Source organism: Ammospiza caudacuta, chromosome 5 (genome assembly GCF_027887145.1).
Source record: "Ammospiza caudacuta isolate bAmmCau1 chromosome 5, bAmmCau1.pri, whole genome shotgun sequence".
Taxonomy (NCBI): Eukaryota; Metazoa; Chordata; class Aves; order Passeriformes; family Passerellidae; genus Ammospiza; species Ammospiza caudacuta.
The window spans coordinates 34,066,138-34,087,486 of record NC_080597.1 but is presented as its reverse complement, the minus strand read 5'-3'; the positions used below and the strand labels follow the sequence as shown (position 1 = coordinate 34,087,486).

General features: G+C 42.3%; 1 protein-coding gene across 1 annotated transcript in view; it reads left to right on the top strand.

The window, feature by feature from the left end:
• The window catches only part of PLXNC1 (plexin C1), a 69,310-nt gene extending 48,023 nt beyond the window's left edge, over nucleotides 1-21,287 (top strand). Inside the window, exons 22-31 of the mRNA XM_058804923.1 lie at nucleotides 6,635-6,812; nucleotides 8,018-8,121; nucleotides 12,333-12,387; nucleotides 13,405-13,436; nucleotides 13,525-13,632; nucleotides 15,549-15,712; nucleotides 16,153-16,300; nucleotides 18,120-18,260; nucleotides 18,357-18,431; nucleotides 20,089-21,287. Of these exons, the coding sequence (XP_058660906.1) occupies nucleotides 6,635-6,812; nucleotides 8,018-8,121; nucleotides 12,333-12,387; nucleotides 13,405-13,436; nucleotides 13,525-13,632; nucleotides 15,549-15,712; nucleotides 16,153-16,300; nucleotides 18,120-18,260; nucleotides 18,357-18,431; nucleotides 20,089-20,193 (1,110 nt within the window). The 3' untranslated portion in view covers nucleotides 20,194-21,287. The remainder of the gene's footprint in view (nucleotides 1-6,634; nucleotides 6,813-8,017; nucleotides 8,122-12,332; nucleotides 12,388-13,404; nucleotides 13,437-13,524; nucleotides 13,633-15,548; nucleotides 15,713-16,152; nucleotides 16,301-18,119; nucleotides 18,261-18,356; nucleotides 18,432-20,088) is intronic.
• The last annotated feature ends 62 nt before the right edge of the window (nucleotides 21,288-21,349 follow it).

Genomic DNA, 21,349 nt, shown 5'->3' with positions numbered 1-21,349 from the left:
TTGGGAGCAGAAATTGGCAGGCAGCAATGGCCACAGCAAGGACAGTTCAAGTGCTTTCAGTCCTTTTCTGAGCCCATGGGCTAAGCCTCTGGTAGGGCTGAAGTTTCCAGGTCTGCCTGGGAGCAAGAACTTGGGGGTGCTAAGGTATAATACTGGAGCAGACTACATGACCCTGGAAAATGTGGCCGGTCAGCAGTCCATTGGACTTCTCTCACTGGGCCACATAGGAAACTCACTGCAATGGCAACATTTCTGTGGGTCATTTCTGACCTGTCATTCTCTAATGAAAGCTTCAAACTGATAAAGCAGTAGTCAGATCTTCTTCTTACAAAGCTGTTGTTAGAGGCTGCATTTGAAGGTACTTCAGGCTAAGTTACCAAGTGTGCATTTGGAAAGGAAGTTTGTGACTAAAAATCGAATACATAATCCAAGGTCTTTGGTTTCCTTGTTTGTGTGCTGCCTGCTGGCATGTATTTGAGATCCAGAGTAAATTTAAATATATTGCTGTCTGTATCCATAGGATGCAAAATGCAGTGGTGATGCAGAGTAACCATTTTCAAGCAAGCTCCATATGCCTGTTACTAGTAGACTGCACAGAAATATTTTCTTATTTATAGCACACATTCAAATTGAGAGCCCCTTGGGGGGGATAGCTGACTCTGCAACTGCTGAAGAGCCTTAAATACTTTTTCTAGAGCTACTTCTATGCATGTAGCCACTGATAGGATCTTGTGCTCAGACTGCAGTGAAGAGGAGAAAAGGTAAGTGGTCTGAAGGACTTGCTATCACTGGGGAACACTCTGCAGATGGATGAGGAATTGAGAGCCTACAGCCCTTCTTGAACGTTGTTTCCTGCCTTTGTACTTTGTATTCCTGCTTTTGAATAGGAGATAATGATGCAGCTATAGGGTTAATATAGATCAGTTTTCCCGTTTAGGTGCAGCATTCCTCGGGCTTAGCTGAGAAGTGCTGAATGTTCCCTTTAAAGCCATCACAAAAGGAGAGAGGACTCCTGCAATAAAATTGCAGAGATGAGCGTCAAGGACTGTAGCTCTGGCTGGACTGGGAAATGGTTTTGTTATAGGTGGTTTATCTGAGATTTATGCTGGAAGCTGAAACTGTGCTGTGAAGAGACTTAGGTGGAGTGCTGAGGCTTTCTGGGCTGGGGAAGCAAGCAGCTGTGCACATTTTCCCTTCAAAAAATGGCATTTGACAGGAGGCTTAAGAGAAAGTAGGCATTTTTCTTCCCTCACTAACACCACTTCAGATGCACTACATTGATGTGCAGGACCTGTAAGCTTACAGACTGGGAACCAAGTGTTTTCTCCTTACTGTGGAAGAACATTTCTGCCTAAAGGAATGCAGGTTTTGTTTGCTAAATGGAATAAATTCTGATCTCAGTTTTCAAGTGCACTTGTACAGTTGCTCATTGCATTTACATTCTGAGTCTTGCAGTATTTTGTTGGTATTTTGATTTTCCTCTTTGCCCAGCCCTACAATAGCAGTACATTTAAATCTACCTCTCCAGAGCAAAGCATAAAAAAATACAGCCAAAAAGAGGGTTATATAGAGATGGTGAAGCAAATCTGTGGCCATTTGGTGTCCAGATTTTTTTAAGCTGTGTAGGCACTTGAAGATACAGGGATATATCTGGTAGGGAGTTCAATTCTCAAATCAGTAACAGGGTACAAACAAGGGTGTAGATGCTCTGCATGAGAATCTCTCCTTTCAGGACTTGGAGTTCAGTTCCAAACCAGTAAAAGCAGGATACAGACAGGCTCCTAAAAATCAGGGTGAGCTCCACAGATCAGGAGAGGTTTTTAACATTCAGGCCATTTGTAACCAGAAAAAAAAGAGAACCTGGAAACATGTAGTGGTTGAATTGCATTAGAGCTGTTCCCTGGCAGGGCCCCATGCCTTTTTTAAAAAGGCCACAGACCTTGGATCACCTGACACCCTTCTGTTAACCCTCTCTGCTAGAAAGGGTGAGGCCCTGAACAGAGATAGGCTGCTGAAGAACATACTCAAGTGGAGGAATTGAAGGAAAGATGCTTCTAAAAGCACTGGTCAAGTATGGGCTGAGAAGCTGTGCTCTTTCATGCTGTGCTTATATTTGAGTACTGAGAAATAAAGCTGCCTTGAAAGAGACTTGGATGTGTCATGGATCCTTTTCTCAGGCTGAGGAAGCAGGGCTGCTCTCTCACAAGCAGACGAGCAGCTGCACCTCTCTGCAGATAATTTGTTCAATGACTGATGAAGGAATGTGCTCCTCAGCTGAGTGCTAGCCTTTCACTGAGGAGATTCATTTTGAATAGAAAGCGCCAGCCTGGAATGGGAGATGTTCTCAGTGGTGGATCTCCCCAAGCCCCAGGCAGCTGCTTGTTCACTCCCCCTCCAGTGGGACTGAGGAGAGAATCAGAAGGGCAAAAGCTAGAAAAGTCACAGGTTGAGATAAGCACAGGTCAATAGGGAAAGCAGAAGTTGCACACAGGCAAAGCAAAACAAGAATTCATTCACTGCTTCCCATGGGCAGGCAGGTGTTCAGCCATCTCCAGGAGAGCAGGGCTCCATCATGCATATTGGTGAATTGGGAAGATAAATATCACCAGTCCAGGGGAGACTTCTTACACTGGACTAGGTGCTTCAGCATTCTTTTGAGTAGTCATTGCTTATTTTTAAAAAGGCATTTGGGCTGTTGAATGCTTTGCTGAAATCTGTTTGCATTTTTAGATGGGAAGAAATTATCTAATTCACATGTTCAGACAACTGCCTTTCATCAAAAGTGAAGCAAAGCCATGTAGTGGAAGGTTGTTTAAAGTGTTTAACTGCTTTATGAGTTAGAAGAGGGGTGTTAAAAAAAGGTGGGTGGGCTGTAAAGGAGTAAAGCAGAGACAAGGAAACCAATTTCCTAATAAGACATCATGGTTGTGGTATTATTAGTCACACTTGTGAGAGATAAGGAAGCTATTAAAAGTATGTGATATAAAGGGATTTTTGTCAGCAGAAAAGAACACAGCAGCCCTCACTACAAAGTGAGCAGTGCAGATGTTGGCTACAGGAGAGTCCTCTGGATTAGAGACAGATGGAGTGTCAGATACAGCAGCATCAACAGCACAACCTTTCCATTGTGCAGTGCCCATCGAGCCTAAATTTAACTCCTGCAGCATTTTCTGTGCCAATTGGCTAACTCTCCTACAGCTGTTCTATAACCTCTTCACAGGTGACTGTTCTGGCTGCTGCAGAAGGATCATGCAATCAATCTGATTTTTCCTGTGGATTGTATTTCATAGCCTGGGAAATGGGAGTAGTTTTAAGGCAGTTTTGTTATGTGGTACATCCTGGTACTGGCTCTTAACATAAATTGCCTAACTTTCACCAATCAAAGAGGATTTTTTGGGGTTTTTTTACATCTATCTGATAAATGGAAATATTATTTCTTCAGATGCATAGCTGATGCATAGGGTAATGAATAAGAGTCTTTGAATAGCCCAGATTATTGTTCTTTGTTTCTAAGAAAATATGATACTATCACATTGCTTTATTAAACCACATCTCATTTATTATCTGCTATGGTTATTAATAGCTCTGCTAAATAATTCATTGTGTGAAATTAATTTTCAAGGAAACTACAAATCTGAAAAGCCATCTGCAAACACTGTCATCAAATGTCATTATTTCTGTGACTGCATGGGTGAAAATACATTTTTTTTAGGTTTGTTCCTGTCTTGTAGCTGGGTTCCAAGCTAGTTCTATACAAGTAGTTGCAGGTGCCACCTTCTCCTTAAGTAGTCTTTAACAATTCTTGCAACCCATATTAAAGCTTTTCTGAAGAGTACTGTGACTTTGTCTTACTGTCATGATTTCTAGTGTGTGAAGTCTCATCTCTAGATATTATTAGCCTGAAACAGTTTCTAAAATTTTCTCCTGAACCTTTTGCTAAGTTAATAGTACTTTTGTTTCCTCCGCAAAGTGAGAGAGCTTAGAAAAAGGCTTGATGATATTTTTTTGACTTTCACATGTCCTCCTCTGATTTCTCATATATTTTCTGACCTCCAGAGCTGATCATAAAAGCCCCTTCATAATTTTACAATAACTTATTTTTCTAGTTCTACACTATGTGTCTAAGTATAGTGATTGTGACTGTCAGCTTCTGATTAATGGTTTCTAAAGCCAGGGACTATGCTGTCAGACAGGTGGAATCTGATTTATGAAAACTCCAGCTGCAGAGGGACAGCTTAATAATAATTGGCTTTCCTAGCTCCCCATCAATTGCTTTATCACTTAAGATTAACTTCTGCAGGAAATCGTATCAGCAAAACCATCTGGCTCTCATGGCTTAGAGACTTTTACATGTTTAAATATTCTTTCCCATCTGACCACTTCTTTGAGTTCTAAAGCATTCCTATTATCCTCACACTGTAGATACTTTCACTTAAGCACTCCATACATGACTTGTATCACACCTACATGAAGGATGACTTCTCTCTTTTCACAGTCCTGTCATCCTCCAGCGAGTGGAGCAGGAATGGGAGGGCTCTCATGTGCTAATGACTGAAGAGGCTGCACATTCCTGTGCAGCCTGTGTGAGAGTGTATGCTGAAAAGGAAAGGAGGAAGAGACATAGACAGTTCCTCTTGATGGTCTGAAAGGAGTGGAAAATGAAGCAGGAGCATGAATATGAATATTGCAGTGTAGGAATATTGTTAGAAGGAAAGGATCATCTGAAGGAAGGAATGCTTCCAAGAGCCAAATAGAGCCAAATCAACACCAGTTAAAGTGCAAGGAGCTGCTTCAGAAATATCAGTTTTAAGACTAGAAGGGGCAAAGACTGATTAAAATAAGTTTTCCAAGGACAAAATACAGTTAGTCCCTGTCCACATTTTAATCCTACAAGACCATGACTTCAGGGCAGTCAGAGTCAAGGACAAAACTGCTGTCTGTACAGTTGGTCTGTGGGCCTAAACAAGCATGACTCCCTCATTGCTGTGCCAATATATTTTTTATTAATTTTCTGCATGAAATCCCAACCTGAGGCATGGTGTCCAGTCTGCTTCTCCTTCTGCAATTCCCACATATCCTTGTCTCTTGTTCCATCTGTCCTTTCCATGGACTCATTTTCCTCACAATTAAACATCTCAGTGTCCTGATTAAGTTGTTCCCTCTTACTTCAGTTACATCCTAGTCTTTCTTAAATCATAATCTTAATAGTTTTGCAACCCTGTTTTTAATAGTCCCTTTGCTTCTGTAGAGACAGTAAAGTTAATTTTTGTTGCATTGGATTACTTTTTTTCACTAGTAGCATGTTGTAATTTCCACTCTTGCTGGGTAATAAGCAGAAAATTCTATTCTACAACTAATAATAACTACCTATTTTTCTGAGAAGATAGAAAAGTTGTCCCTGCAACAACCTGGACAGAAATTCTTGCCTTCACGTGACAGCAGAGACAAAAAATTGTTTACTTGCTTCCTGTTTTAATGCTCAGTCCTTCAGAGTCACATGGGGTCCTCTCATTTCAGTCAGAAGATAGATGTTATACCACAACTGTCCAGCAGCCAGAATGGTTTGAGTACATTTATTTTCCTATGCCACTTGCAATCAAGTGCTGGCACCTAAAACACTTGTTTTAATCCTGTCCCAAGACATCTCCAGCAGAACATCTGTGTCCATGTAGCTGGACAGCGATTTCACTGCACAGAGCAGGCTGTGGCACTGGAAATTTTTGGTGTTATTTCTTGGCAATTACAATTACAACTTAGCAATTCTGTGCTCATCCCTTATTTCCTGCCTTCTAGCAGTTGATCTGCCTGACCTGATCAGAAATATGACCTGACAAAAAAACCATTCCCTGGGGATAGTCACTCAGTGTCACTGACAGCTCCCTCCAGCCCGTACTCAGCTCGTGTGCAGGAGTTGTGTCCCAGCCAGGAGTAGCAGTGACTAAAGGGCAGGGGTGCTGTAACCAGACATGGGTGTTTGAGCTGAAATAACAACTAATGGGACACAATGCACTTTTCTGTGCAGATCTGTACCACTTTGGATTCTATCTATTTTCACTGCTTCTGTGGCAGCCCTGTCAGTGCTGCCTGCAGAGACGGGGCTGTGCACAGACAGACACCGACAGCTCCAGGGGGGCTGTACCTTCTGTGGGATATAAGGCACTCAGCATAATCTGCTGGTGTAAATATGCATTTTAACACTGCTTTCTTACCATTCAGAATCAATCATGCTTACCATGACTGCTTACTCAGCAACCTTATCAGATCTCTTGTCACTTACAGTTTTGCTGTTAAGGCATTCATTTTACATAAAAGATCTGCTTTTTTTAGAGCATGCATTGTAATTCTTCCTCGTCTCTTGTTTTTTTGGTAATTCACTGAAATACATTTGCACAAAAGCAGAAGACAAAATACACTCTTGGAAATACATAGCTATATATATCTATTTTTCATTTTATTAACAGAAAGAATTCTGAATGCTTCTTTGTGTAATTCCTTCAAATAATCTTTATTTGAAACAACTTTAATAATATATATGCTGAAAATCTCTCAGGTGCTGAAAATCTGTCTGGAGTTTGTAGGTTTCCTATACCAGGTGTTCCCTATAAGTCAGAATAACATGTGTTTCCTTCCCCAGACGCTGAACATTATCTTTGAAAAAATCCCCGAAAACGAGAGTGGAGATGCCTCTCAAACTATTCAAGTTAATGTTCTGGACTGTGACACCATAGGCCAAGCCAAGGAGAAGAGCCTCCAGGCTTTCTTCAATAAGAATGGCTTTCTCTATGGTCTTCAGCTGGATGAAATTGGTCTTGGTAAGAGAATGTCACTATGCTGTATTTACTGGCCTGTTATAGAGTTTTCTTATTAGGAACACCTACCTTTGGCTTTGATTCTTTTCAGAGTTCATACAGAACTTAGCTTTTGTGAGGAATTCTGAGGCAAGCACTAGATTTATTTATGTTGCCAGTTAGAACACTGGAGCTACATCTGCTTCACTTCTGCAAGGATGTCAGCATTGCAATTAACAGTGATGTTATTTATTATGTGTATAGAATTTCTCTATTCCTTTCTGGGGTAAGTAAGGTGGCAGGCCCTCCAGCTAAGTGTAGCTGGTTGGTTGTTACATGTTACATTTTGTCAGGGGATAAGATGACATATCATGATAATCAAGTATTTTAGTCCCTATCTACTATTCCTCCTACCTCCCTTCCTTCCTTCCTACAGGCCTACATTGCCCTTGATCAGAAGAGCCTTCAAATAAATCTTATTTATAGTCAGACTTGGTTTATATAATAACTTGCCCGTGACTCACAAAGTCACCTACAATATCTGCAGATGTAAATAAGGCTGTTCCAGCAGATGAGTCTAACCACCTTTCCTTGGTGGGTTTTCAAGAGCCCAAGGTCTGTAGCTATCACCACCATACCACTTCCCACCTACCCTAGTAGGAAACCTAACTCACTCTATATTGTTGGCATTTGTCACCTCCTGGACTGGTGGCGTTTGTCACACTCCCTAAGATGTTGATACTTCCTCACCATCTCAGACTCTGTGTTGGCAAGTGCTCGTAATTTACTTTCATATCTGATGTCTTGATGCCTATATCCTGTACCAGTGCCTGGCCACCCTTCACAGGTGCAGTGTCAGTCTTGTACAGCTCATTTTGTGATCTCTTAGAAATGGCTTGTGGAACCTTTCTTCTAGTCCCAGTGTAACCTTTACAGCAGGACAGATTTGTGATTAGGTGAAAGCACCTCCAAAAACTCTGCCTTGACCTACACAGAGTGAAGCACCAAAACCTGCTGAAAGGGAAGCCACCCAGGTTGTCACCCCAGAAAAGGAATCAGAAGTATGGGAGTGCAAAACCACTTTCATGTGACCTAGCACAAGGATAGAGAGAGGCAGCTCAGAGGAGTCACTGGTCCAAAAATAGTTGGGTGTTGTTTTTCTTTACAAATGTCAGTACAGTGAGAATGCCATTGGGATGTAATTGTTTTCTGTTGCTGTCATACTGCAGAACTTGTGTCTGAGGAGCAGCAAAGAGAACTGTTAGATATTGATGGCTCCTCAGAGGTGATGGATGATGGGATAAGGAAGCTCAATACCATCGGCCATTACGAGGTAAGCACGGAAGCCAGACCAGCAAGTTGAGATGTTTCTCCATTGCTCTCAAATGTGATCTGCACAGCTTGAAGTCATAGCTGAGCATCATCAACAGAAGGAAAGAATTGTGTGGCACACAACATTCTTGCCAATGAGTCATGTTTTCTGTTACTTTTCAGAGGTTTCCTTGTTGCAGGGTTGCTTGGTTCAAACATACCAGGTAAACTGTTAATTCTGTCAAGCATTTCATTTAAAACAAAATCTGATTTCCAGCTACGAACATTGCCTTGGGTCTTTTTGAGTCTCTGCTGTTGAGTTTTTGTTGCACCATGAGCAACTGTTTACCTCATCCTGCCTCATATTTTGATTATCTGAACAGGCAGTATTGATACTTTTGAAATCTCACTGCGAGTCAGAATAAAAAGGATTGAAAGCTTTTCTCTCTCTTTTCCTGATACCTCCTATGTCAGTCTCCTTGCCTTTTTCTCTCTCTGTTTCTGCTTCCATCTGCTGTTGGCACTTGTACTGTGTCTTCCCCTCTGCTTCCAGTTGCCCCTGTAAAGCAGTTGTTTGCCATGCTGCAATAATCTGTCCATCATTGCAACAACACACAGAACTGCAACTGGTGGCAGAGCCCTCCTGGGTGTAGCACACTGTGAAAGCACAGCAAGCAGCATTTCCTCTCTGAGGAGTTTTCAGTGACACCAGTCAAAACAGAGAGTGAGATGTTGGAGGAAAATGTGCAGCAGGTGATTGGCCTCAGGTGATATGGAAGTTCACATGTGATGCTTACAGATAGATTTTGGAAATGGAGGTTATCATGCTGAGTGCTTTTACAGGTCTTTCCTCATGCCTCATTGAATTTGAAAGTCTGGCTCTTAACAAGTTCATAAATTTTTATTGATTTAGAAGTTTTGCTGCCATAGGTCTGTGCTATGCAGTGCAGTATGGTGCTGAGGAACCTGAGCCAACACGGAACATGTTCTGTCTGCATGAGCAAATACTGTGCTATCTATAGAGAAGCAAGGATTTTTAGCAGAAATTTGTATCCTGGGCAGAAAACAAGGCTGCTTAGATCTGAAGCAAGCTCATTTGGAGTCACTTTACAGATTTCTGTAGGCATTTGATGCTCTCCTCACCTCACAGGGGTTCAGCAGTGAACCCAGATGTCCTGAGTCACCATCCAGTGGCTTTTCTGTGCCTGTCTTGAATCTTGTCTACAGGTGAATGTGTGACCTCCTCCACTCCACTTGTAGAGATTTTCTACAAATTAGGGCATTGTAGTGTTGCAGTTTGAGCCTGTACAGCACAGGTCAGTGTAGATTTGAATTAGATTAGGTGTTGGAACTTCTGTCCAATGCGGCAGTGCCTGCCCTCTTTACCACAGGCAGCTATTGCAGGTGCTCCCTGCTTTCCCCAGCAGCCTGGAGCTGTTGAATGCCTGGAGCTCATGGCAAGCTGTGGCTCATGGGTGTCAGACCTCATAGCAGGTAAGTCTGCCCCACTGGTCTCTGTCATACCTGGGTATCTTTGTCCCAGCCCTTGTTTTGTCTGAGGTTTCTGCAGGCAAGGGTTTCTTGCAGATGCAAGTTAGAGAGGAGGCGCAGTTGTTTTTGCAAAGCTGTAACTACACTAATTATAGCTCAGCAGCTGCCTTATGGAAATTGTACTGCATGTCTCTACCATAGTTTAGTTCACATTTTCTGACACTGACAAAATAATGTATGTTTTAGGCAAAAGCTCAGTGGTATTTTAGGCAGTGGCTTAGTGGCAAGTATTAGACATTAGCACATCTACTTTATTTTCTTGTATGTATATTGGTGCAAAAAGGAATGTAAAAGTGTCTAGATAGCAAGAAAAAGGAACATTGCATACACTCTGTGAGGGCAGTAAGATTGCCTGAGAAATTCCAGCTTACATTTCAACAATGCCTTGAGTTTCGTGGCAAGCCTGAATTTTTCTTTTTGTTTACCAGCCTTAAATGCTAGAAAGTAACCAGATGTTTGAAATTGGGAAGTACCATCAAACTTTTTTAAGACACTGGAGCATGAGGGTTGTGTTGTGAGGGTCCCAGATCACCAATCAATCTTGAAAAAGTAGACATAGTTTCTACACTGATTTTTAAAATATGCAAGAATGGTGCATTTGCATTCTTGTGTAGTGTTTGTGAAGAGAAAAAAATCCACTGTTCTGTTAGACTCTCTTATGCCTCTGGCCTGTGTGCTACTTTTGCTCTATTTTTTGGCTCCTAGGAGGTTTATCAATATGTTAATTTATGAGGTCTGTATTATCACTTCCATGAGAATAACCACAAGCCATGATAAGAAAGTTGCTTATTATCTTGACATCTCATTCCCCACACAAGAACAGAGCTGGACAGTCACTTTCAGACCTGCTGTGCAGTCACAGATCTCCAGTTTCTCAGCTTTCAAGAGTACCACACGTTCCAGGAGCAGGCAGAGACACATCAAGCAAAACTGAATGTAATCCTGGGAACTCACTGGCAAGGACTGGATTACAGTGAGGATAGGAGGCCTGGGGAGCAAGAGGCATAGAGCCACACTACCGTGTCTTCTGTTTTGCAAAGTAGCTCTATTCCACGTTGTCTAGATTGGAAGAGATCTCTCTTTTCCCTGTTTGTGCCCCTCAATAATGCAACTGGCAAAGCAAACACTTTTTCAGGTGCCCATGGGAGCAGTCCATCACAAAAAAGTGATTTAGACAGCAAGATGCAAAAAGAAGGAGTTTTTTTAAATGCTTTTTTTAAAAAATCAGATCACACTGTAAGAAACAGCAAGTATGGCTGCTGCAGTAATGATAAAAGGAAAGCATAGTCTACTCACTGCTAAAAGCATAATTTGTCCCAAAAATAAAACCTAGAGTGTGGGCTTTGGTCATGGCTGCTCTGCTGCAATGCCTCAGATTCCTGGAGGGCAGCACAGCTCTGCCATCTCCCTGAGGACAGAAGTCAATACATTTCAGCACTGAGCTGCCCTGCTACCTCTTGGGGAAGGAATGGAGGCAGCATGTTGCCCACACTGCTCTGGGAGGGGGTGAGCTGCTGGGTAGCACTGTTCCTGTTTATCTGTCTCCAGGGACAAGTAGGAGGAATGTCTGGGTGTTGGTATCCCCTCACAAGCTAGCCTTACAGCATATTCCTATTTGTAGTGTGGTTTTCAAGTGTTCTGTGCTATCTAAAATAGTTCTGAAAGTCTGTATGATAGATGGAATCTCTGCAAAAAAAAAATCATAAAATAGATTGCATTTACTTTCCAGGAGCAAATGTGAGTGCAGATTTTTTTTGGCACAAGACACAGCTTTTGATAGAGTATCTTAATGTTTAAACTGGTTTCTCACACCAGGCTGGCTGCCAAGGTTTAAAAAACACTTAAATTATTTTGGCAGAGATCCCTTCCTAGAACTGGCCGGTTGTTTTTGTAATTATAGAGGCAAGTACACTAGCACTTGGCAAGACTCAACATTTGATAGCAGAGCAGTGGTGTAGTTCTCAGTGGGAGCCATTTTTTAGTTACTCTTTGACAATAAAAGCATGGCTTGCCAGTTTGTTTTAAAGATAATGAGTAACATCCTGGCAACACTATAAATTCAGGGAAGGAGGAGGTTGATTTTTCCTAGAAATCCCAAGATGGTAAGATATGGATCTTGATCTTATGGTGTATAAATATTTTGCTCAGTTTGAAAATAGTTCTTGGGAGCACCAGGCTAAACCCTCAGAATGGCCCCTCCACAGGACATGGGGAGAACAGACTGAGCTGAAAGAAAGGGGAGCAGAAGAGAATTCTCCTTTGTGTGCACCTCTCTGCCTCACCTTCCCATAAGATTCTGTTGCACTGGGCACAGAGAATTTAACCTGAGCAATCTATGGAAAAATGGATGCAAGAAACAGCACAGAGCAATACATGAACATGAAAATGTCCACATATGGGCTGAACCAGAAAAATTAAAGGAAGGGAAAGGTCTTCAAGGCTGGTGCACTGGAAGAGGTGCCTTCCCACGTGGCTGGGTAGTGCTGACAAGGTGCAGCCACTGCCTGTGCCTGAAAGCCCAGCCCTGGCTGCCTGCTGAAGGCTGTGCACACTGTGGTGAGAACAAAGCAGGCTGGGCTGTCCTGCACTGCCACTGGCTGAGGGACAGAGGAAATGAAACTGAGGCTTTTGTGAATTGTAAGCACTTCTGTTTCAGCATGATATGTTTGTTTTTTCTTTCAGATTTCAAATGGAGCAACCATAAAAGTCTTCAAAAAGAAGGCAAACACCCGATCAGGTAACACACTCACTGTGACCCCTTTAAATTTTTGTGCAGAATGGTTGGGAATGCAGAGAACTGAGCTCTGATTGTATCTTGGGCAACAGGAGGTTGGAGAAATTGGTACTTTGAAATAGTTGAGCCAAATGAAGAGCCCCAGTTCTGGTCCTCTGGCAGGCACAGTGGGCCTAGAAGCAAGAAAGAAGGCAAAGAAAAGAAGGACAGAAGGGCTCACAGTCCTCAGCAAATAATTGCCTAGAGATACAGGCTCATAGGCAGGAAAGCAGGACAGGGAAGTCCAGCTGACACAAAGAGAGGGAACAGCTCTCTCTGCCTAGTGCCCTGAGCTGTGAATCACAGCCATAGTGCTGCACTGTGCAGAAACACAAATGATAAAACCCCCACTGTTTGGGAATTGTCCTTATTCTCTTGAGTGTGTTTCTGAAAGCTTTGACTTCACTGTCTGAGCAGCATGTCAGCAGAGAAAGGGTGCTTACAGGGGGCCAGTTCATCTCACCTAGCCCTGTGATGCAGGTTGCTCTAACCCAGCTGCTGGATGAGGGTAGAACTTTCTGTAGCCTCTGTGCAGAAGCACACTCCTAAGATGTGTTTCCTTATCATCAAAGTTAGGAGAGACATGCATCTCCCCCTCAGCAAAGCTGAGGTCGTTTGCTCCCAGCCGTTGTGTTCAAGCCTGACCTCAGCCCACCTGCACTCAGCACTCCTAGAGGCTTAAACCCCTGCAATCATCTCATCTTGTCCTCCTTTCAGAGGAGCTGGGGTTGCTGCCAGCTTACCCCAGCAGCAGATAGGATGCTGTATCACAGTGGTCCAAGCTACACGTTGGCACTAGGGAGGTGCACAGGGTCCATGCATTTCTCAGAGATTTCCCCCACAGTGCAGGCAGGAAAGGATGACACTGACTCTGCTTGTTTGGCATCTTGGATGCACCCTGCTGCACGGCCCAGAGCCCAGCAGAACTCACAAGCTTGTGGCTGTGTGTTTCATTAATGGCTCTCTGCTTTTGTTGTTTAGATGTGGACTACTCAGATGAACATTGTCATTTGGTGAGTTGAATCATTCCACTGCTGAGTGGTAGATTTAATACTGAGCTGTATTTGGATCTGTGTAATCTCTCTAATCTCTTTGTAACAGATTTTACCAGACTCTGAAGCAAACAAAGATGTGAAGGGAGCAGGTCACAAAGGAAAACAAAAATTCAAAGTGAAAGAAATGTATCTCACAAAACTTCTGTCAACCAAGGTAAACTGTAAAGGCTTTATTTTGGGGGAGGGCTGGTGTTGGCTTGGATAGTTTGGCATAACAGAAACAAACAAAACCAGAAGTAGTGCAGACTTCCTGAGTGTGAATCAAATGTTAAATGAAAATCCAAAAATCACCGCACTAACTATGGGGCATGACCTTTTGCAAAGACAGACACATTTCAAGTTTTCTAATACTAGAGTTCTAAAATTGTCTGATTACACATAGTATCTCCTTAGTAAGCACAACCTTCTTCTCAGGTTAAAGAAAAAAGTTGTTATTTAGCCCATGGAAAGTGAGTTTTACCACAGAGTTCCATAGGGTGAGAATGAGCCACTCTGGAATGACAGCTTTCAGTCAACAATCTCCTCATTCTGCTCTAGCATTTGCCCAGCTTAGAGACAACTTCTGAAGCCTGAGTTTCACAAGATACTGCCCACAAAATGAAATAATCTGTTATGGTTTCAGATTAGGCATTCAAAATAACTAGATTAACTTTAAAAGCAAGGTCCTTTGGATTTATAATACAAGTACCTAATTTATACAATGTGCATTGCTTAGGAATAAGTCCTGCTCACTCCCTCTGGTAACGTCATCTTGTTTCTGACTTAACTCCAAATGGTTAGAAAGCTCTTTGCAACCAGCATATTGCATAAAATATTCATGGGTGCACAACACTGAGCTGTGCAAGAGGCCTGAAGGGATGATGATTATAGCCTTCTTGCATTTAAAAGTCTATCAATCATTATTTAATTAGGCTGTTGATAGCATCTGAAGTAATTTGGGACAGTCCCCAAAGTGAGAGTGAAGACTGGTCATTTCTCATTACCTGTGAAAACTAACATGAGCCCTCAGGAAATGCTGGAGTAAACCAGTAATGTCTTATGGTGGAAGACTGAGGTACAGAAGAAAAGATCAGGCTTTTTAGAAATAGGCCTTTTAAAAGGCTTTAAATTAATCATCTTCTCCAAAGTAGGACACTGCCCTGAACAACAGAGCTGTGATATTCTTTGCTGTGAAATTCCTCTCATGATAGGCTGTGCACTAAATGAAATTGCATCTCACCATCTCTCTCTCTCTCTGCTCCCCTGTCTCCCATACATGCACACAGACACAATCTCAGAGTTTACCCCATGAAATGAACTGGCCAGAATTCATCAGGGCCCTGGGATATGATTAAATCCTTCTTGTCAAGAGAAGATTGGGCTGAACTGAGCTTCAGAACAGATGTGAAGAAATGAAGCACAAAACAGTGTTTTCCTTTGTTTGCCTCTACTTATAAATACTCAGTGATTATGTCAGTGAGTCCAGCAGCAACCAAACCCTACCTTTAATGAGCCAAATATCTACACTTATGTATCAGAAATATCCAGTTTTCAGTTCTTCTCTCTAATATTAGTGTCTTATAGCACCCAAAGGTGTTATTCTAGAATTAGATCAAGTGCCAGAGCCACTTGGCTGTGAAGTGTTGATGAGCACGTGTTGAGCTTGTGTCACAGATGGCACCTGGAAGACCAGTGCCCTAGGAAAGTGGCTAAACTGCTTTTTTCTCACCTCCCTCTTAATTCCACTCACAAATTTCAAATGCTTTTAGCAACAGTGGCAGCAGTATCCCAAGAGTGGATGTTATCTTTATTAGCCCAAGTGGTTCTTCCCACCTGTGATTTATCACAGAATTCACCATGATTCTCCTGTAACAGAGTTACAGGACATGTGACATATGGAAGGAGCTCATTGTGATGTATTGTAGTGTCATTTTTGTTACTGTCCTGTTTGCCAATGGCCTTGATGTTTGCCACAAGCATATGGTAATTTTCTATGTGTGGTTGTCTAGGGGCGCACACAGCTCTCTGAGGTAAAACATCCTATTCTTTGCTTGTGTAATAGTAACAAAATATTAACTTTGTTACTTTTAGGTGGCAATTCATGCAGTTGTTGAAAAGCTCTTCAGGAGCATTTGGAGTTTACCCAACAATAAAGCACCTGTTGCCATCAAATACTTTTTTGACTTTTTGGATGCCCAGGCTGAGAGCAAAAAAATTACTGATCCTGATGTGGTTCACATATGGAAAACCAACAGGTACGCCCATGGGATATCCACAGGGGTGTGTGTGCTCTCTGAACACATAGTTGCAAAAATGAAATGCGTCAGGTGTGAGCAGAAGAATAAGATTTTGGCATGTCTGGGAATAAGATGTGGTTTGGCTTTGTGGATAACAGGAACTTTAGTGTATTGATTTAATACAACACAAACCATCAGAGCTTTCAGGTCTGTGCAGCCTGCACACCGACTTCTCACTCTGAAAGAAGTAGCTGCAGATTGGGAGCATTATTTGAAGCTGGGTGCCTGACAGATGTGTTTGCTCTGTAGCCTTTGTTCCTTGACCCCTTTTTTAGCGTGAAGAAGCAGCCAGGAATGTGCTTTGTTCCATGAGTGCAGTTGCAATTAAGGACCATTTAAAAGCAGTTGTGCTACTAGAGTGGTTGATTTTAAAGATATTTGTTCTTTCTCCTGTCTAGTCTTCCTCTTCGCTTCTGGGTGAACATACTGAAGAATCCCCAGTTTGTCTTTGACATTAAGAAGACTTCACACATAGATGGCTGTCTGTCTGTAATCGCACAGGCCTTCATGGATGCCTTTTCTCTCGCAGAACAGACACTGGGGAAGGTAATGCTGCCCCTCCAGTCTTCTCCTACTTTCTCAACAAACGTCTTTTTCAAATGTACAATGATTAGGATGATGAAATTCTGGATCTGCTGATATTGGGGGCAGAATTGTCAAGGGCCTAATTAAGCTGGGTTTCCATTCCTCATTTCTCTGTCTCCTGAGACTGAAGAATTCACCGGTAGACAGATACAGCTATGAGAATGCCTTATTTATAGTTAATTGCTGCTTGTTTTCTCTGCAGTTCAGTTCTGCACAGCGTGTTTACACAATAGGTGGCAAGAAGATGGAAATTGTAAAGTTCTAATGAAGTTTTAAACAAAGGTCTTAAAAGTATTAACATTATTTGATAAGTAGTCCAAATTTTGTCTGCCACACACCAGTGTGCAGAAAACACTCACAATAAGCTAGTGGAAGCTGTAACAATACTGAAAGGCCTCTGAAGACTGAAACAGTTCCTTTCACATATATTAGCTGCTCCCTTTTTATATGCAAAATTATTTGCTGGAGCAACAAGTTCAGGAATCTTACATTCAAAAACTCTTTAGTATAGTGTCCAGAACTCTGGGGTTCAGAAATACTTCCTTTTTCCCTAGGGTATTTTCCTTTTCTTTGGACCAAAGCAGGAAGCTTTTGTTCAGGCTCATACTACCGAGAAAAACAGGCTAGAAACTTTTTAGCCTGAAAAAATTTATATATTAAAATGGACTAATTTCCTATGTGATCCAATCCAACTGCTTATCTGTTAAAGGTAAATAGCAATTAATGTGCTTGTTTCTCTTGCTTTAGGAGTGAAGTATCATAAATTAAAGCTAATCACATCACTTCCTTGATGGAAAAACTGCAAATGAGCATGGTTGTTAGGTTTCTGTGTTTAACATCCACTATGCAGAATTGTTGAAAAAACAGCTCCTGTTAGATATTTGAAAAGGGGTGCTGAAACCTGATAAAGATTTGCAATGCAACAAACATCTTGTGACCTTTTAGTACTAGAATGTATTTACCTTCATGATTTTTAGGCTTTTTTCTTGAGACATCTTTTAGCCATTTAGAAAACAAACATTTAAATTACTTCATCACACATTGGAAGCAGTGGTGACAACATAACACGAGATTATGTCACTTATTGCTCAGAGCTTACCAGCCCCCACTTTTACATTCTGAAAATCAGTTTTCCAGGTGGGGCTTTGGCTCCTATCACAAGCATCAGCACTTATTTCTTCAAATGACCCTAAAGCTCCTGGATAGGTTAATGCTGACCTGGGTTGTTGAAGTCCTGGGGTGAAGAAAAATCCCTTTGGCTTTGTGTGTCTGGCAGTCAGCTCTCCATGCTCTCAAACCCCTGAGGGAAAGGAGTAGTAGGGACCAAAGAGATTTAGGGGAACCTCTGCCAGGACAGCACCTAACAAGACTCTCTGGTGTGTCACTGCCAGGGATCTTTCCTTTCAGCAGTACTGCTGTATCTTGTACGTAAATTGGGTTTTGCCCTCAGACTCTTTGGTTCAGCTTTCATAATCTTTCAGGTCTAGGGATCTGTAAGGAGAAAGTGAGAAAGAAAAATATGTCTGAGGGACAAAAAGTCATCAATCCTGATGTCAATAGAAATAATTACATGGCAATTGTCATGAAACACAATACACTATTAGTGAAATCCTGCCTCTGGTTTGCATCTTTGTTTTATAATCTTGGTTCCTTGCATATAAGCACAGCAAAGAAAAATGAGTCACACAGACACAATTAGATGTAATTAACTGTGTGGAGGTGGAACCTCAGGAAATCTGTGCTGTGAAAAGTTACAAGGCTTCAATTTTTTTCTTTTAAGGAAGCACCAACAAATAAACTTCTCTATGCTAAGGACATTCCTCTCTACAAGAAGGAGGTGAAAGCATACTACAAAGCCATCAGGGATCTGCCTCCATTGACCACTGCAGAGGTTGAAGAATTTCTAGCTCAGGAATCTAAGGTATGGTTGAGAAGCAGCAACTTCATTTGCTTTCATGTTAAGTTGTTGTTTTTTTTTAAAGGAGAAGTATCTGACCAGAACTGTTGTCTGTTTTAGAAACACGAAAATGAATTTAATGAGAAAGTGGCCTTGTTTGAAATCTACAAATACATAGTGAAATACTATGACGAGGTAAGCACCTCTGCAATTTCAGCTGAATCCTTAATGTGGGGTAACACAGTAACCAAGGGCTGGGCTGCTGTGGGACCTGCTGGGTGCCACTCCCAAGGCAGCCCCTCCTTAATGCAGCCGTGGCTGCTGCGGAGTTTGGAGGGGCTGGAGCAGCGCAGCCCCCAGGGCGCTGCAGCCCCCACCCCTCTGAGGGGGCACAGGCCAAGGGTTTGTCAGTGCCCTTTACTGTCACTGCTGCATTGCACAGAGACAGTAGCAATAACATTTTCGCTGCAGTTTTGAGGAAGAGCCTATATAGCCAAGGCTTCTTGTTTTACTGTGTTTGCAGAGTCTCTGCAAATGCCCGTCACAACTCCTGTGCACGTGCTCCATTTCCCTGGAGGCTCAGAATCAGATTAGACTGTAGCACCAGGGTTCTTGATTTCACAGTCAGTGCAAACACCTCAGTGGAGCACACAGCCTTAAAGCAAGAGTTGTCTGCTCCTTTCCCATCATAGCTGTCTTAATGCTCTCCTCTAATAGTCTTTCTCTTAAAAAGAAACAGCTATAGTTTCCAGTCCCTGCTATTACTAACAAAAGAAATCTTTTCTCAGCTGAAAGTACTTAGTCACAGGCCACCTCTAAGCTGCTTTCTAAGAAAATCCCTGTCCTCCACTTTGCATGATAGGATTCTCCACTCCATTTTGTTCAGCAACCTTAACAGAGGCTGCGTGTGCCTGTGCAGGGACTCAGATAAGAGCCAGCTGGGGTGTGTTGCCTGAAGGCCTCCTTATGCTTCCAGCAGGTTGTCTGGGTTTCCCAGCAACCAGGCCTTTCTCTCTTTCATCCTCAGCAGCAAGCACCAGCACTTGCTGTAGTCATCCAGCTCTCAGTCACCTGTTAGCTGGCTTACCACTTCTGATCTCTGACATCCCAAATTACCTGGATTCAGCATCAAATCTTTGCCTCCTGAAACAAGCTTGGGATGATACTCAAAATGGCATCATCCTTTATTAAGCTCATTAAAATGATTGATACAGGAGAATTCAGTGTACTTTCTAGTCTTAGTGCCCATTTTTGCTTTTTTGAAGCTAGTACAGGCTAAACATAGCCCATTCTTAGAAGGAAATCTTCCCTCTGCTCTTCCCCCTCTGGCTTTTGACTGGGGGCAGCCAAATCTTTTTCATTGTTTACTGAGACCTGTCCCTGTGTAGCATTCCCAGCTGAGATTTCAGGCAGCAGTAGTGCTCCATTCTATCACCTGGGCCAGAGCCAAGTGGGTGAGTTAGAGGAAAAGAGACAGTTTATTGCCCTTGGCTTATAGGGCAGAGGAAGAGAAATAAAATATCACTTGCAAATCTTCTGTAGGGTAAAAGCTGGAGCACTGACCTTGCCTCACACTCTGAGAGATGAGCATGTGTTGGGTTTGTTTTGGATTTTTTTGCTTGGCTCAGTCATTCTTTTGTGGAAGTGTTGCAAATCCTGTGATCAGAATGACTTGAAGGGAAAACTACCAAAATAAAGTGTTAAAGTCTGAAAAGAATGTTTACAGATAAGCAGGCACTCAATGCATTTTTCTGTCAGTAGCTATTAGAGTACAGAAAAACAGGCTTTATAAAATAGCAAGTAAAATAAGCATTAAAAAAATGATTCTCTCTCTTCTGCTAATTGTTAACAGATTATCAGCAAACTCGAGCGAGAACGGGGGTTTGAAGAAGTCCAGAAACAGCTCCAGCAAGTAAAAGCCTTATTTGATGAAAAGAAAAAATGCAAATGGCATTGAGCAGAGCACTGACTCACAGCACCACTGTGGGGGATTTTCTATTAGTGCTACTGCTCCCAAAACTGTTTTGACTGACTTTATGTACAGGGTTTGAAACGTTTGGACACTCTTCTCCACTCTGACCATTCCACGTAATCGACGATTGGGAGTGAAATATGGGCATGGTTACATATTCACACAGGGGCATGTGAAAGTGAACCTAATGTTGGCAGGGTCAGCATTTTTAGGTACTTGAGCACACATAACCCTTTGGTTGAAAAGTACCATCTAGTAAGCTTTTTGCTTACTTTAAAATAAGGTCATAGGAGATGTGCAAAATACAATGTAAGTTCAGAGTTGCCCACATGAACTTGCAAGTCGCTTACCTCTTTTTTTTAAGAGAAAAAGCTGATGTTTCACCACATCCTTTCAGCAGCTTGGCAAACTGTGAGGGTGAGAATACGGGTCAGCTGCAGTTTCCTTCCTTCCAGTCAAATGTTCGCTAGATCCTGTTCAGAAAAAATAAACCACCAAAAAAACAACAACAAAAAAAAGAAAACTACCAAAACAAAAGAAAAACACAAAAAAAAATCAACCTCAAACACATCAAAAAAAACCCAACAACAACCTGGCACCAAAGTGACACTTAGGATGTGTGTTTACTAGACACAGTGGGTCTGAGGTTGGAAGGCCAAATGCCACATGGCAGACTTACCTTTGTTAGGTTAGAAATTCTGTGTCCAAAGTGAAGCGAACCACTGAGGGGAAGAGGTGAGGGGAGGCTTTTGGAGAAGGGCATTCAGCCACCATCAGTCTGTGTTTACATTTTTGACCTTTCCATCCTTAAGCTGTGAAACACTTGTGAGCAGCTTCACAGCTGAAACTGCACTGCATCAGGACACTTGTGATTTGATGAAGCAGCTGCCCATGGCTGCACTTTGGTGCACAAAGCTGTACTCAGGTGCACGATCAGCCCATGCATCAGTGCCCATGGTCCTGGCCAGCCTTGCCATCTGTGTACAAGGGCCTCACAAACCTAAAGCCAGCATGTGGGGGATCAGCTCAAAGGTTGGTTTAATAATATTTAAGAACAGCAAGACTGGGGTTTGAGACAATGATACAAACTTGCTGGGGTTGGGGTGGGGAGGGATAACTGTCTTAGTCCAGCTGGGGGTTT